The 12369-nt window shown below is 39.3% G+C and overlaps 1 protein-coding gene across 6 annotated transcripts in view; it reads right to left on the minus strand.

Annotated features, from left to right (window-relative positions):
- Positions 1 to 12369, minus strand: part of LOC131137771 (glutamate receptor 3) — a 102564-nt gene that overhangs the window by 24144 nt on the left and 66051 nt on the right. For all 6 annotated transcript variants that reach the window (XR_009131973.2, XM_058086021.2, XM_058086020.2 and 3 more), the window contains 3 exons: positions 10932 to 11039; positions 7541 to 7747; positions 2871 to 3244 (listed from right to left, as the gene is read on the minus strand). Coding sequence is in view for 5 of the 6 variants with exons in the window: in XM_058086021.2 (XP_057942004.1) it covers positions 2871 to 3244; positions 7541 to 7747; positions 10932 to 11039 (689 nt within the window). In the remaining variant the exon portion in view is untranslated. The remainder of the gene's footprint in view (positions 1 to 2870; positions 3245 to 7540; positions 7748 to 10931; positions 11040 to 12369) is intronic.

Genomic DNA, 12369 nt, shown 5'->3' on the forward strand with positions numbered 1-12369 from the left:
TCAAAAGGTTGGCTCAGGCCATGATGCCAGGTTGTATGTTGAGTTTAAATGAAATACTTTGGAAAGATTGGGCGGGCCGTATTCAAACACTTGGCGGGCCGGATGTGGCCCCCGGGCCGTAGTTTGCCCACCCCTGGTATATACAGTGGTTTTCAATGAAAATTATTGCCCAAAATACGTATCAATTTACATACAGTCTCGGTTATTGTACGACCCAACAGTTCATACTAGTCTATCTTGCAAAACATTTTTTTTTTATTTTGCAAAATCGAATGCCCAAACAAAGAATCCACTGTCTCTGTGAAGAATGGATCATGGGTCTTTTAGAGTTGGGACACAATAGACAGATTCCGGGCCAAGGAATGGTTTATTTGCCCACAGAATCCGCACAGGACGACAAACTCCTGATGTCTCCTTTTTTCCTTACTAATTAGCACTGTTCATCCTGCGCTGATGAGGCATTCAAGAGCACTGCGTATTTCTCTGAGTTAGACAGTCTGCAAGAACTTTGATAAAATTCAAAGATCAAATACCTATGAAAGTAGAATCTGTTAGAATAGGAGTGTAATGTGAAAGTTCCTAAGTTAGCACAGGTTGCAGGAGGAATGGTTTACAGGCGACACATAACAAATGAGGATTGTACCTGTGGCTTACTACGTTTACAATAAAACTGTCCAGCTTTGAACTCTTCCATCCCGGCCCCCCTCTCCTCTCCTTACGCCACTCAATGAGTATTTACTATTATTCAATGAAGGTTTAATTCATGTTATATGTACTTTGTATTGCTCTTTTGCCCTTAAGACTATAATTATTCTCTATAAAATATTTTTGGGTGTCGAGAACAGATTTTTTAAAATTCAGTTTTTGTATAATTCAGTTGTCATCTGACTATATTTGGATTGGATAAATGACAAAAACATAAGTTCCACTGTACATAAGGTATAGTGTATATATACAGTAAAGTCTCGTTATATCGATATTCACGGGAGTCGGAAAAAATACAGATATAACCGGACTATCCATATATCCGATCCTGCGCCGAACTGCATTAAAAGTGGGCGGATCTTTGATATGGCATGTAATTTTCTCCTTGAGTTCATGGATTGCGTATCTAGCATGCTTTTGTACTACAATAAATTTTGTACTACAGTAAATAAAAATAAACTTACGCTGTAGTGATTACCGGTTACCGGGACATAATTCACCACGGAACTATCGATAGGGAAGGTGTTGCCACCCGGAGGGGTAGGCGCGAGGGACGGGTGTTTTCCGCTGTGTGTGCTGCACTCTGGTGGTGGAAGTGTGAAAAATAAAGTTGACTGGAAGCAGCCGTTCGCCGTGTTCTTTTTTGGTATTGAAATCCTTAAGCAAAGATTGATTTAAGCTGCTTTTGTATCGATATAAGCAGACCAAATTGGCTGGCGGGAGATGAAAAGGGCATCGTAGTAACCGGATTATCATAATAACCGGGTATCGTACTAACTGAGCTAATTATATCATAAAAGACTAGAAATTTGCCGGGAAATGAAAATAGTATCGTAATAAGTAGTAATTCGTTATAACCGATATCGATATAACGAGACTTTACTGTATATATATATATAACAACATCCAAAACATGATTTTTGCTGACTGTTCATCCACTTGACACTGCAAAGCCTGACATCTAAGCAAGATTCCATTTTCATACTTAATACTGCTTAAATTAAGCACGTTGGTAAATGTATCATATTGGCCCAAATACTAGAAGACAACTCCTCTTTAGGAAAAATCTTTTCAAAAGAATAAATGATTTGTAAAATACCACTGGAAGTGTAGTGTTATAAATATAATATGATATTTCTCAATGGCTGTTTTGATGACTCTGCTTCATTAATCAATAAAAATTAAAATGACCATCATAACTTTGTAATTGACAGTTCACAGATATTTTATCTTGCTTACATGTCCGTTTTTGCAGTGTACGCAGGCGAGTGATTGAAAATGTATGATTTTTTAAAATCATCAACGTATGCATGGTTGAAGGCAAACAACAGTGTAAATGCCGAGTCAAGCATTTATACTGTTATTTTGCAACAAACAAACAAAACATTTCCAACATTAACAGTCATGATGACATTGCCATTGCTTGACTTTGAGATCTATTACTTTTCTCTTTCCAAACAGGTCCGAAGTATCAGACTTTTGGGTAGAAAAGTAAATGGTGATGCCATGATGCTGCCATCAAGAACAAAGCACTTACTATGCAGCCAATCAGATTGCTGCGATGCCATCCCCCGTGCTGCTCACAGCCAGTAGGGGGCTTATTTCTATGAAATGCTTTGTCAACCACAATGTGTCAGCAACGGCATCTTTCAGCATTTCTGCGGGAAAACTGTGATTTTTCTTTGCGGTCTTGGAGAATCCTTGAAGAAGTGGTCAGGAACGGAACAAGAAAGATGGATGGAGTCACATGGCTTTGGATGTGATGTGATATGATGTGATGTGATGCAGTCACTTCACCTCATCAATGCAAGGCGGCCAAGACGTTTCCACATGAAATGCGTTATATGCACCAAGTTGATGAGCGTAAAATGGGACATGCAGCAAAAACACGGTAGCCCTCCAAGAGTCAACAAGGAAGTAAGACTTGGCAATGAAATGAGCCCTGTGCATTTTACAGCCCTCAGCATGGTGAATATAAGTTATTTTGTGGATGAAGGGCGCCGCTGCCCACACGCAGCTTCAAGTAAAGATGTGACCGAGTATCGTGAGGCAAGTAAGAAAACTTTAAAATAACGTATATGCACCATGGCGGGATGGAGATGTTTGGAAGAGACTATAAAATGCAAAGAGATGATGAGAGGTGGAGAAGGAACGCGGCAACAAACCTTGGCGAGATATCGCATCCTTGCTGCATGAAGGCACCCAGGGAGAACCAGAGGCTATTAAATATGCCAAAGTCGTTGGGCGGGTCAGGGGGGCTCTGAGGGTCTTTGGCCTCATCGTTCTCATCCAGATGCCACTCGTAAGGACTGAAGCGGCTCACCAGGAAGAGCACCACGCTCACGCCGATATAGGCGAACACTATACACATCCAAATCTCATAGGCCAGCGGATCCAGGAAGGAAAAGACACCCGGTTTGGACTTTTGAGGCTTCTTGATCATAATAGAGATGCCCAAGCTCATGAAGGGTTTGGAGAAGTCGATCACTTCTTCTCGTACCAATGTTATAGTGAGAGGAGCCACGGCTATGTCAGCTCTCTGTGGAAGTGGGGAACAGACACACTGACAGTTAGAGGGAAAATATATTCGGGAAAATAACACAACAGTGGAACCTCTACAGCTGAACGATATTACAATATGTCTCAAAACTCCGATTTCAAACCATCATCACACATCATCGAAAATAAAGACACATTAGTTACTAAAGGATGACCTTTGTTGTCTTTTTCTTTGTTTTTCTTCTGAGTTCATAATTTCACTGACTATATTAGTTTAAAGCTGCACAGCAGACCTCACAGCTACAGTAAAGTCTCGTTATATCGATATCGGTTAAAACGAATTACTACTTATTACGATACTATTTTCATTTCCCGGCAAATTTCTAGTCTTTTATGATATAATTAGCTCCGTTAGTACGATACACGGTTATTATGATAATCCGGTTACTAGGATGCCCTTTTCATCTCCCGCCAGCCAATTTGGTCTGCTTATATCGATACAAAAGCAGCTTAAATCAATCTTTGCTTAAGGATTTCAATACCAAAAAAGAACACGGCGAACGGCTGCTTCCAGTCAACTTTATTTTTCACACTTCCACCACCAGAGTGCAGCACACACAGCGGAAAACACCCGTCCCTCGCGCCTACCCCTCCGGGTGGCAACACCTTCCCTATCGATAGTTCCGGGGTGAATTATGTCCCGGTAACCAGTAATCACTACAGCGTAAGTTTATTTTTATGTACTGTAGTACAAAATGTATTGTAGTACAAAAGCATGCTAGATACGCAATCCATGAACTCAAGGAGAAAATTACATGCCATATCAAAGATCCGCCCACTTTTAATGCAGTTCGGCGCAGGATCGGATATATGGATAGTCCGGTTATATCGGTATTTTTTCCAACTCCCGAGAATATCGATATAACGAGACTTTACTGTAGTTCAATTCCACCCTCGGCCATCTCTGTGTGGAGTTTGCATGTTCTCCCCGTGCATGCGTGGGTTTTCTCCGGGTACTCCGGTTTCCTCCCACATTCCAAAAACATGCTAGGTTAATTGGCGACTCTAAATTGTCCATCGGTATGAATGTGAGTGTGAATGGTTGTTTGTCTATATATGTGCCCTGTGATTGGCTGGCGATCAGTCCAGGGTGTACCCCGCCTCTCGGCCGAAGACAGCTGGGATAGCGCAGGGGTCGGGAACCTTTTTGGCGAAGAGAGCCATGAAGGCCAGATATTTTAAAATGTGTATCTGTGAGAGCCATATACATTTTTTAAACATTGAATGCAATAAAATGTGTGCATTTTTATGTAAGACCAACAGTTTTAGATATAATGGGCTCTAATTACGTAGACCAGGCACACTACCCCACGCCAATGGGGTGTGGCCAGCACACTTTCGTGAGCAGCGCAGTGTCTAATAATAAATCAAATACTTGTTGCCATTAATACAACTTCTGCTGCTGCATAGTTTTGCACCGTACTCCGTAGACGTATTTCATTCTTTTGGCCATCTTCGTCAGAAGGCTTGGTTCTGCAGCTTTAGCTATTTGACTAAAGGAGAAAAGTTTATATTTACATGTTTTTTTTGACATCTCAATGACCGAGGTAGACTACAGCATTACCTAGTAATAATCAAGTTTTGGTGTTTGACCTGGAAAATATCATCAGGAAAGATAGATATGGTTGGCCGTATTGCAGTAGAAAATAGATGGACGAATTAAAATGCATAAGAAAGTTGTTGATTTTGAATATTATTTTTAATTTCTGTGATGGTTTACTTTAAAATGTTAGCAAAAATACATTTTTATTGTGGTAAGAAATGCTTGAGAGCCAGATACAGTCATCAAAAGAGCCCTACCTGGCTCCCGAGCCATAGGTTCCCTACCTCTGGTATAGCGGTTGTGGGTAAAAAGCCAACATTGAGCATCTTGCAGCTTATAAGTTAGCCATCTAGTGAACTTCAGTGTGTTTTATGTAGAGGGATGTGGGAGTTCAGAATGCTGTGCAAGAGAGAGGATCTTCTATCCGAGATGAGTCACCATCATTTGTGTTGGCTGGTGTCTTTGTCTTGATCCAACTCACCATTATGAACCAAGCAAGAGGGTTGGAAGACAGAGGTGGAGAAGCTTATGTGGGCAGTTCTTGAAATGTGAATCAGCCTGGTAGATTCACCTCTAATCCAACCCCCAACAATCTCACTTACACATTTTATACAATGTGAGGGGCGGAAACTACTTGTGCAACAGCTTGTGTTAAAGTAGAGGTTGTGCCAGCCAAACGCTGGCGTTCATCACTAATATTAAAAGGGGTTGCATTCAGAAGTGCAGGGTGTTCTGCTGAAGTGTCACAGCCCTGTTAAATAGCCACCGATACACGACCAGGCCAAGCATTTTTCAAGTCAAATTATCATTGACATGTTTTTAACATTCAGTACATACTTAAATATTCTAACCTTAAATCAGTCATTCCTCATTTATCCAGGTTAATTGGTTCCAAACCAAGTGATTATGTCTGTGTGGAGTTTGCATGTTCTCCCCGTGCATGCGTGGGTTTTCTCCGGATACTCCAGTTTCCTCCCACATTCCAAAAACATGTTATGTTAACTATGGACTCTAAACTGTCCATAGGTATGAATAGAGTATGGACGAACGGTTATTTGTTTGTCTATATGTGCCCTGTGGTTGGCAGTCCACCAGCCCGAAGTCAGCTGGGATAGGTTCCAGCATACCCCACCCTGCGGCCCTAATGAGGATAAGTGGAATAGAAAATGGATGGATGGAATATTTTCATAGTTAGCATAGAAAACCTGTTTACGATTTTCAAAATATGGTTATTATTAGAGCCCTCTAGACATAAAATAACACCCCCTCCCAGTCCCAGTTACCCAATAGGACAGGGCACATAAAAGATAATAAGCCATTTAAGACATAAATAAGGCATAATTTTGAGTCACATTTTAGCATTGTAGAATACTGCATATCAACAACATGTATTTGATTAAGTCTTCTGAATGCCTTATATTTGTATTTTAGTTCATTTATCCATTTTAATGTTTCATTTAAACCAGGAATATGTCAATTTTTACTCATGTTTTAACTGTGTATAAATGGATGAATGTTGTATTTTAATATTTTACTTTAAAATTTACTTTACTGTTTGCTTTTATTCAACTCCATTTTTCTGTAAAGTGTCTTTGAGTATTTTGAAAAGCGCTATACAAATAAAATGTATTATTATTATTAATATTAATACAAAAACTGTCATAAAGTAAAACAGAGACATATGAAGTGGTAAGGTACAACGGTACTGATGGATGCTTAAAAATAATTGAGTCTTACTCTTGCTCATTTCAGCAACAATACATAAGAATTGTACTCAAAAGACCTTAAAGTCATCCAATTTGGCATTTGAGCATAGTTTCTGGAAAAAATATGCCTCATCATATTTGTTTCATCATCATTCATACTCACCCATAACAATAGATACAGTAAAGTCTCGTTATATCGATATTCTCGGGAGTCGGAAAAAATACCGATATAACCGGACTATCCATATATCCGATCCTGCGCCGAACTGCATTAAAAGTGGGCGGATCTTTGATATGGCATGTAATTTTCTCCTTGAGTTCATGGATTGCGTATCTAGCATGCTTTTGTACTACAATACATTTTGTACTACAGTAAATAAAAATAAACTTACGCTGTAGTGATTACCGGTTACCGGGACATAATTCACCCCGGAACTATCGATAAGGAAGGTGTTGCCACCCGGAGGGGTAGGTGCGAGGGACGGGTGTTTTCCGCTGTGTGTGCTGCACTCTGGTGGTGGAAGTGTGAAAAATAAAGTTGACTGGAAGCAGCCGTTCGCCGTGTTCTTTTTTGGTATTGAAATCCTTAAGCAAAGATTGATTTAAGCTGCTTTTGTATCGATATAAGCAGACCAAATTGGCTGGCGGGAGATGAAAAGGGCATCGTAGTAACCGGATTATCATAATAACCGGGTATCGTACTAACAGAGCTAATTATATCATAAAAGACTAGAAATTTGCCGGGAAATGAAAATAGTATTGTAATAAGTAGTAATTCGTTTTAACCGATATCGATATAACGAGACTTTACTGTATGTACAAAATCATATACTGGGCCTTGTAGATTACGATAAATTTTGGCTACAAATGTGACATGTCTGAAAATGCTACTTAAAAGTTTAGCTGTACTGTTAAAAATGTTTTGGAAATCTGAACAAAGGCCCCGTTTGTGTACAGCCTCAGAAGTTCCACTGTTATGTCACACAAAGTAGTGACTTTTCACTCGATACATGAAGGTGACACTTACCCCATACACCAGTTCACCCACCATCCCGTTCCAAGTCTTAGTCTCTGGATCTCTGGCTCCGTACTTGCCATCCGGAACTACAGACAGCTTATATTTTATCCCCACATGTTTGGCAATTTCTGAAGCTAAATCGACACAGTAGCCTTCATATCTGTCATTCCCCTCCAGCTGCATATAGTTTTTCTTGTACATCACATACGGAGCTTCCTGTTAATTAGACACAGTTTGAGTAGAAGGTAAAGACAGAACCCACATATGAACAATGGTTGGACCTCAGCGGTCACACTGATGAATCCATGCACGCATGCTGGGGGGAGAGCAAGCACAAATGACACACACACACACACAGACAGTGAACGGTGATCACTCAGCATCAGCTTACAGCCACGCAACTAGAGCACGGGGGGGGGGGGGGGGGTCAACTCGCGCACAAAAAAAGCGGGCCGCTGCTGCAGTAGATAGGCCAAGTGGGCCAGCGGGAAGAGTAGCGCAGGAAGCAGAAAGTCAGGGCTCCCTCATACGAACCTCATCCTAAATCTATGACTTTGTGTGGGGGGGCATGATGGGAAGATTGGATTGTGCGTGCGTGCGTGCATTGCGTCAGCATAGCACACAAGGGAAAGAGGGTGCGTTACAAGCTGTACAAAAAAAACTTTTCCAGTTCATAAAGTAAACGTCAGTGACAGAAGAAACGTTCGGCCAATCTCATTGGACCATGAGCACCTTTCTTTTTATTTTAGTCTTTAGTAGTCTTTAGTAGTTATTTTAGCTCATTGTGTTCTTGGGCATCCCAACTGGACTGTTCAGGTTGTCTTCAAAGATGTTTCGTCTCTCATCAGTTCATGATCAACAACTAGATAGGACAGCTATCGTCCGAGAGGTTGGTACAGGATCCAAAGTATTTATCCTCTGAAGGTACAGAACGTTGAAATATAATTAGTGTCCGATGTCACTGTGCACCACAAAAGAGTCCTAGTTTGGATCTTGCACCAACCCCTTAGACTGAATCTGTCTTAATCTAGTCAGACTAGAGCTGTCCTACCTAGTAGTTGAGCACGAAAGGATGAAACCTGCTCAGATGTCACTTCTAAGACAAACTGAACAGTGCAGTTTCAATAGATTTAATGCCCTTAGAATATTTTTACTAGATTACATTTGATAATTTTCCAGGTCTATGAACAACAAAGTTTGCGTGTGTGGGTACTCCGGTTTCCTTTCCAAAAACATGCTAGGTTAATTGGCGACTCTAAATTGTCCATAGGTATATATTTGTCTATATGAAGAGCTTGCAACCAAAAGGCGCTAAATCCATTTTGACTGATTTCAAGAAAATCAATGATTTTTAACTACGCACATATCAATCTATTTGGTCATCAAGTCTATATTGCAAATGAAAGAGCTATCAATATAGGTCATAAAAATGCATGCTATAAAAATCCTGCACACACCATGTATTTTATAGATATTTTTTAATTAATTTTTTTTTCGGATTTAGCGCCTTTTGGCTGAAATAAATTTGAAGTCACCTTTAACTTCTTCAATGGCGTTGTTGTAAAAGAATGTAAGGTGCTTTAATGTGCTATGCTAATAAAATAATTACAACACAGAAGCCATTCTCAACATACAATACAAAATAATTATTACTAATTAAATTAATAAAAATGTTATTAAAAGCAGTGCTCATATTTGACTGCACCATGAAGGTGACAGTGACAAAAATCATCTCATTACAAACTCTTTACATTGTATGTTTTTTAGTACAAGTAAAATAATGTTTCTCATGAAAGTCGGAGGTGTCAAGGTAGAGACATGCCTTTTATGGCGTAAAAAAAACTTCCATGTTACAGAATACTGTAAAAACACAATTTGTGTTCTCCTGAATTGCATAACATACTGTAACTATCATACGTGTACTTAATGTACACAAACAAAACAGGATGCGCACTGATACTGGCTTTCTGTATGTGCAGTGCCAATTGTATTCTTCTCTCTGATTGGTCAGATTATCAATAGATGGGAAACTTGGGCCAATCAGAATAAAGAATAAAGAAAGGGATTTAGCTCCTTTTGGTTGAAATCTGAAATGGAAATAGCGCCTTTTGGTTGAAAGCATACATTTCATATCACTTTTTTCATATTTTTTAAAATGATTTCAAGACCAAAATATGTGATTTGGATACACATGACAGAGGTCTATTAAACTCGTGAAAAACATGCAACTTTGTGAAAATTGGATTTAGCGCCTTTTGGTTGCAAGCTCTTCATATGTGCCCTGCGATTGGCCGGCGACCAGTCCAAGGTGTACCCCACTTCTTGCTCAAAGTCAGCTGGGATAGGCTCCAGCATACCTGGAATCCTAGAGAGGATGGATTGATGTAAAACGTGGTGTTTCAGGCACGGACAAACCCAGACACACCCAAAATGGTGTGTTCCCAGTATGACTTACTCGAAGTTGTCTAAATTCCAGTATCAAGGCAATATTTTGGAGAAGACACTATTGTGGAACATCAGGAATATACTATAATCGACCTTCAATTACATTGTTTAACTGATGTCTGTGAATTAACTGTGGAATTAACGCCACTGGATCTGATCCAGCCATTGATATTGTCTATGGAAAATCCTATTGAACACGTTCAGACGTCCATTGATGTTTACTATCATCCAGAATTTCGATGGTATACAAAGACTATGATGCTCCTACAATAACATATGGAACATTACACTTTCTATGGTATATATTCTACTCAAGATGATTTTTTTTTTGTGAAACATGTTCTGAATTTGCCTAAGATGAAAACACAATAGACAAAGTCAGAAGGAAGACAAGACCACGGTTTTAAATGTAAGATAAGGCGTACCTTATTTTACATTTAAAGATGGCCGATGAGTCATGAATGAATATTTACTGTCAGCACAATAATATTTCATTTACTTTCCTTTACTTTAAATGCTGAGTATATTTTTTAGCGGGAAAAAAAGGGATAAGCAACCAAGGGAGAGTAACCTTTGGTTGTTTATGTCCTCTCAAATCTCCAGGCTCTGTCACTGAGCTGTTTACTTGATGAGACGGAATCACTGTTACTTACGTACGCATTGAATGTGAATAGGTGTCTACCTCTATCGTTACTATTACCAAAGCCGTTATTGTGATGTCACTACTACAACAGCCCACTGGAGTATAAAAAAACCAAAATGCTTTGACACCCACACGGATACAGTTGAAACACTCTTTGTGAGTCGACTGTTTCAACATGTAGTGAGTGGATGGAAAGCAAACTCAAAAGAAAATAATTCTACCCTCCCAGGACAGATTGCAACAATGGACACCTTGACCTTGAGTGGCAGAAATCTTGAGGTGAAAACACTTAAAACCTGCTTGAGAGTGTACCATAATAGTAGTGACCACAATTGTTCGGTTTTCCACAGAAGACGACTCGTTGGTGACCTGTTGATCCATTACAAATACAAATTTTTCATATTCATTCCAGTAGCCGATCTGCAAAAACAACACAAATGATGAGGGTTATTACAAGAAGCCAACAGTCATACAACACAACCTCAATGCTGTCAACACCGCCAAGTACTTGAAGTACAATCGTAGTTTCAAGCCTACAAGATGCGGCCATAAACATGTCTATTGGTGGTATTGTGCAAGTAACATTGTGTAAGTACTAAGGCTGTCAATCGATTAAAATATGTGATCGTGATTAATCGCGCCCACAGAGTTAACTCACAATTAATCACATTTAATCGAAGATGGAAACAAGTTTTTAACTATAATAATAAGTAGGGGGAATCTCTTTGTCGTAACTGATTCAATGTGCAATGATAATTACATGAAGTTTTTTGTAAAATGATATCAATTTCACATATTTGACTTACTTTTTCCAGAGAACATGTATCGCAGGTGAAACTCTGGATGTGAGAGTACATTGTTTGATGGCGTTCTAGCAGGACTTACAGGTATCATGCAGAGGAGTTCCAAAGAGAGAGAGCATGGTCGTCTAGTTTGATTATTTGCTTTAGACCACTGCACATACGGGAGAGTGTTGTCCAGCGTTGGCTATATTAGCTGCGATGCGATCCTCAAAACTCACCGTACTCCATCAAGTGTTGCCAATATAGTCGATATTTTTCGTGAGATGCTTTGCAGACTACGATATTGATAAAATTGTCATAACAGGCAGAAATGTTTGTTTTGGGTTTGGGATGCCTGCATTTATCGGCATATGCCAATCCCATGCTTTTTCACAAAAATCCGACGATTTTGATCGATCGGAGCATTCGTAACTTAGGAGTACTGTAACAAAAAAAAAATCTATTGTTTTGCACATTCCACGTGTTCGGAATTGCCGCTGAGTCTTATGTGATAATCATAACAATTTGTTGTGAATTTAAAGGAAACCCTCACATCTTTCTCTTTTCTGTGTGTTCTAAAAATGTTAAGAATCCTAAAAATGCACGTAAATTACATTTGTTGCTTGGTTATAATTTTATTTAACTATTTGTTGTAAAAATGAAAAAAATATGTATAAAAGGTAAACACTACCCACCACTAATAATGATAATAATAATGTCTCGTTATATCGATATCGGTTATATCGAAGTACTGCTTATTACGATACTATTTTCATTTCCCGGCAAATTTCTAGTCTTTTATGATATAATTAGTTCCGTTTGTACGATACCCGGTTATTATGATAATCCGGTTACTACGATGCCCTTTTCATCTCCCGCCAGCCAATTTGGTCTGCTTATATCGATACAAAAGCATCTTAAAGCTGAATCAATATTTGCTTAAGGATTTCAATACCACCTTTTGTGTG

Source organism: Doryrhamphus excisus, linkage group LG21 (assembly GCF_037039965.1).
Source record: "Doryrhamphus excisus strain RoL-2023G ecotype Guam linkage group LG21, RoL_Dexc_Guam_v1.1, whole genome shotgun sequence".
In the NCBI taxonomy this organism is placed as follows: Eukaryota; Metazoa; Chordata; class Actinopteri; order Syngnathiformes; family Syngnathidae; genus Doryrhamphus; species Doryrhamphus excisus.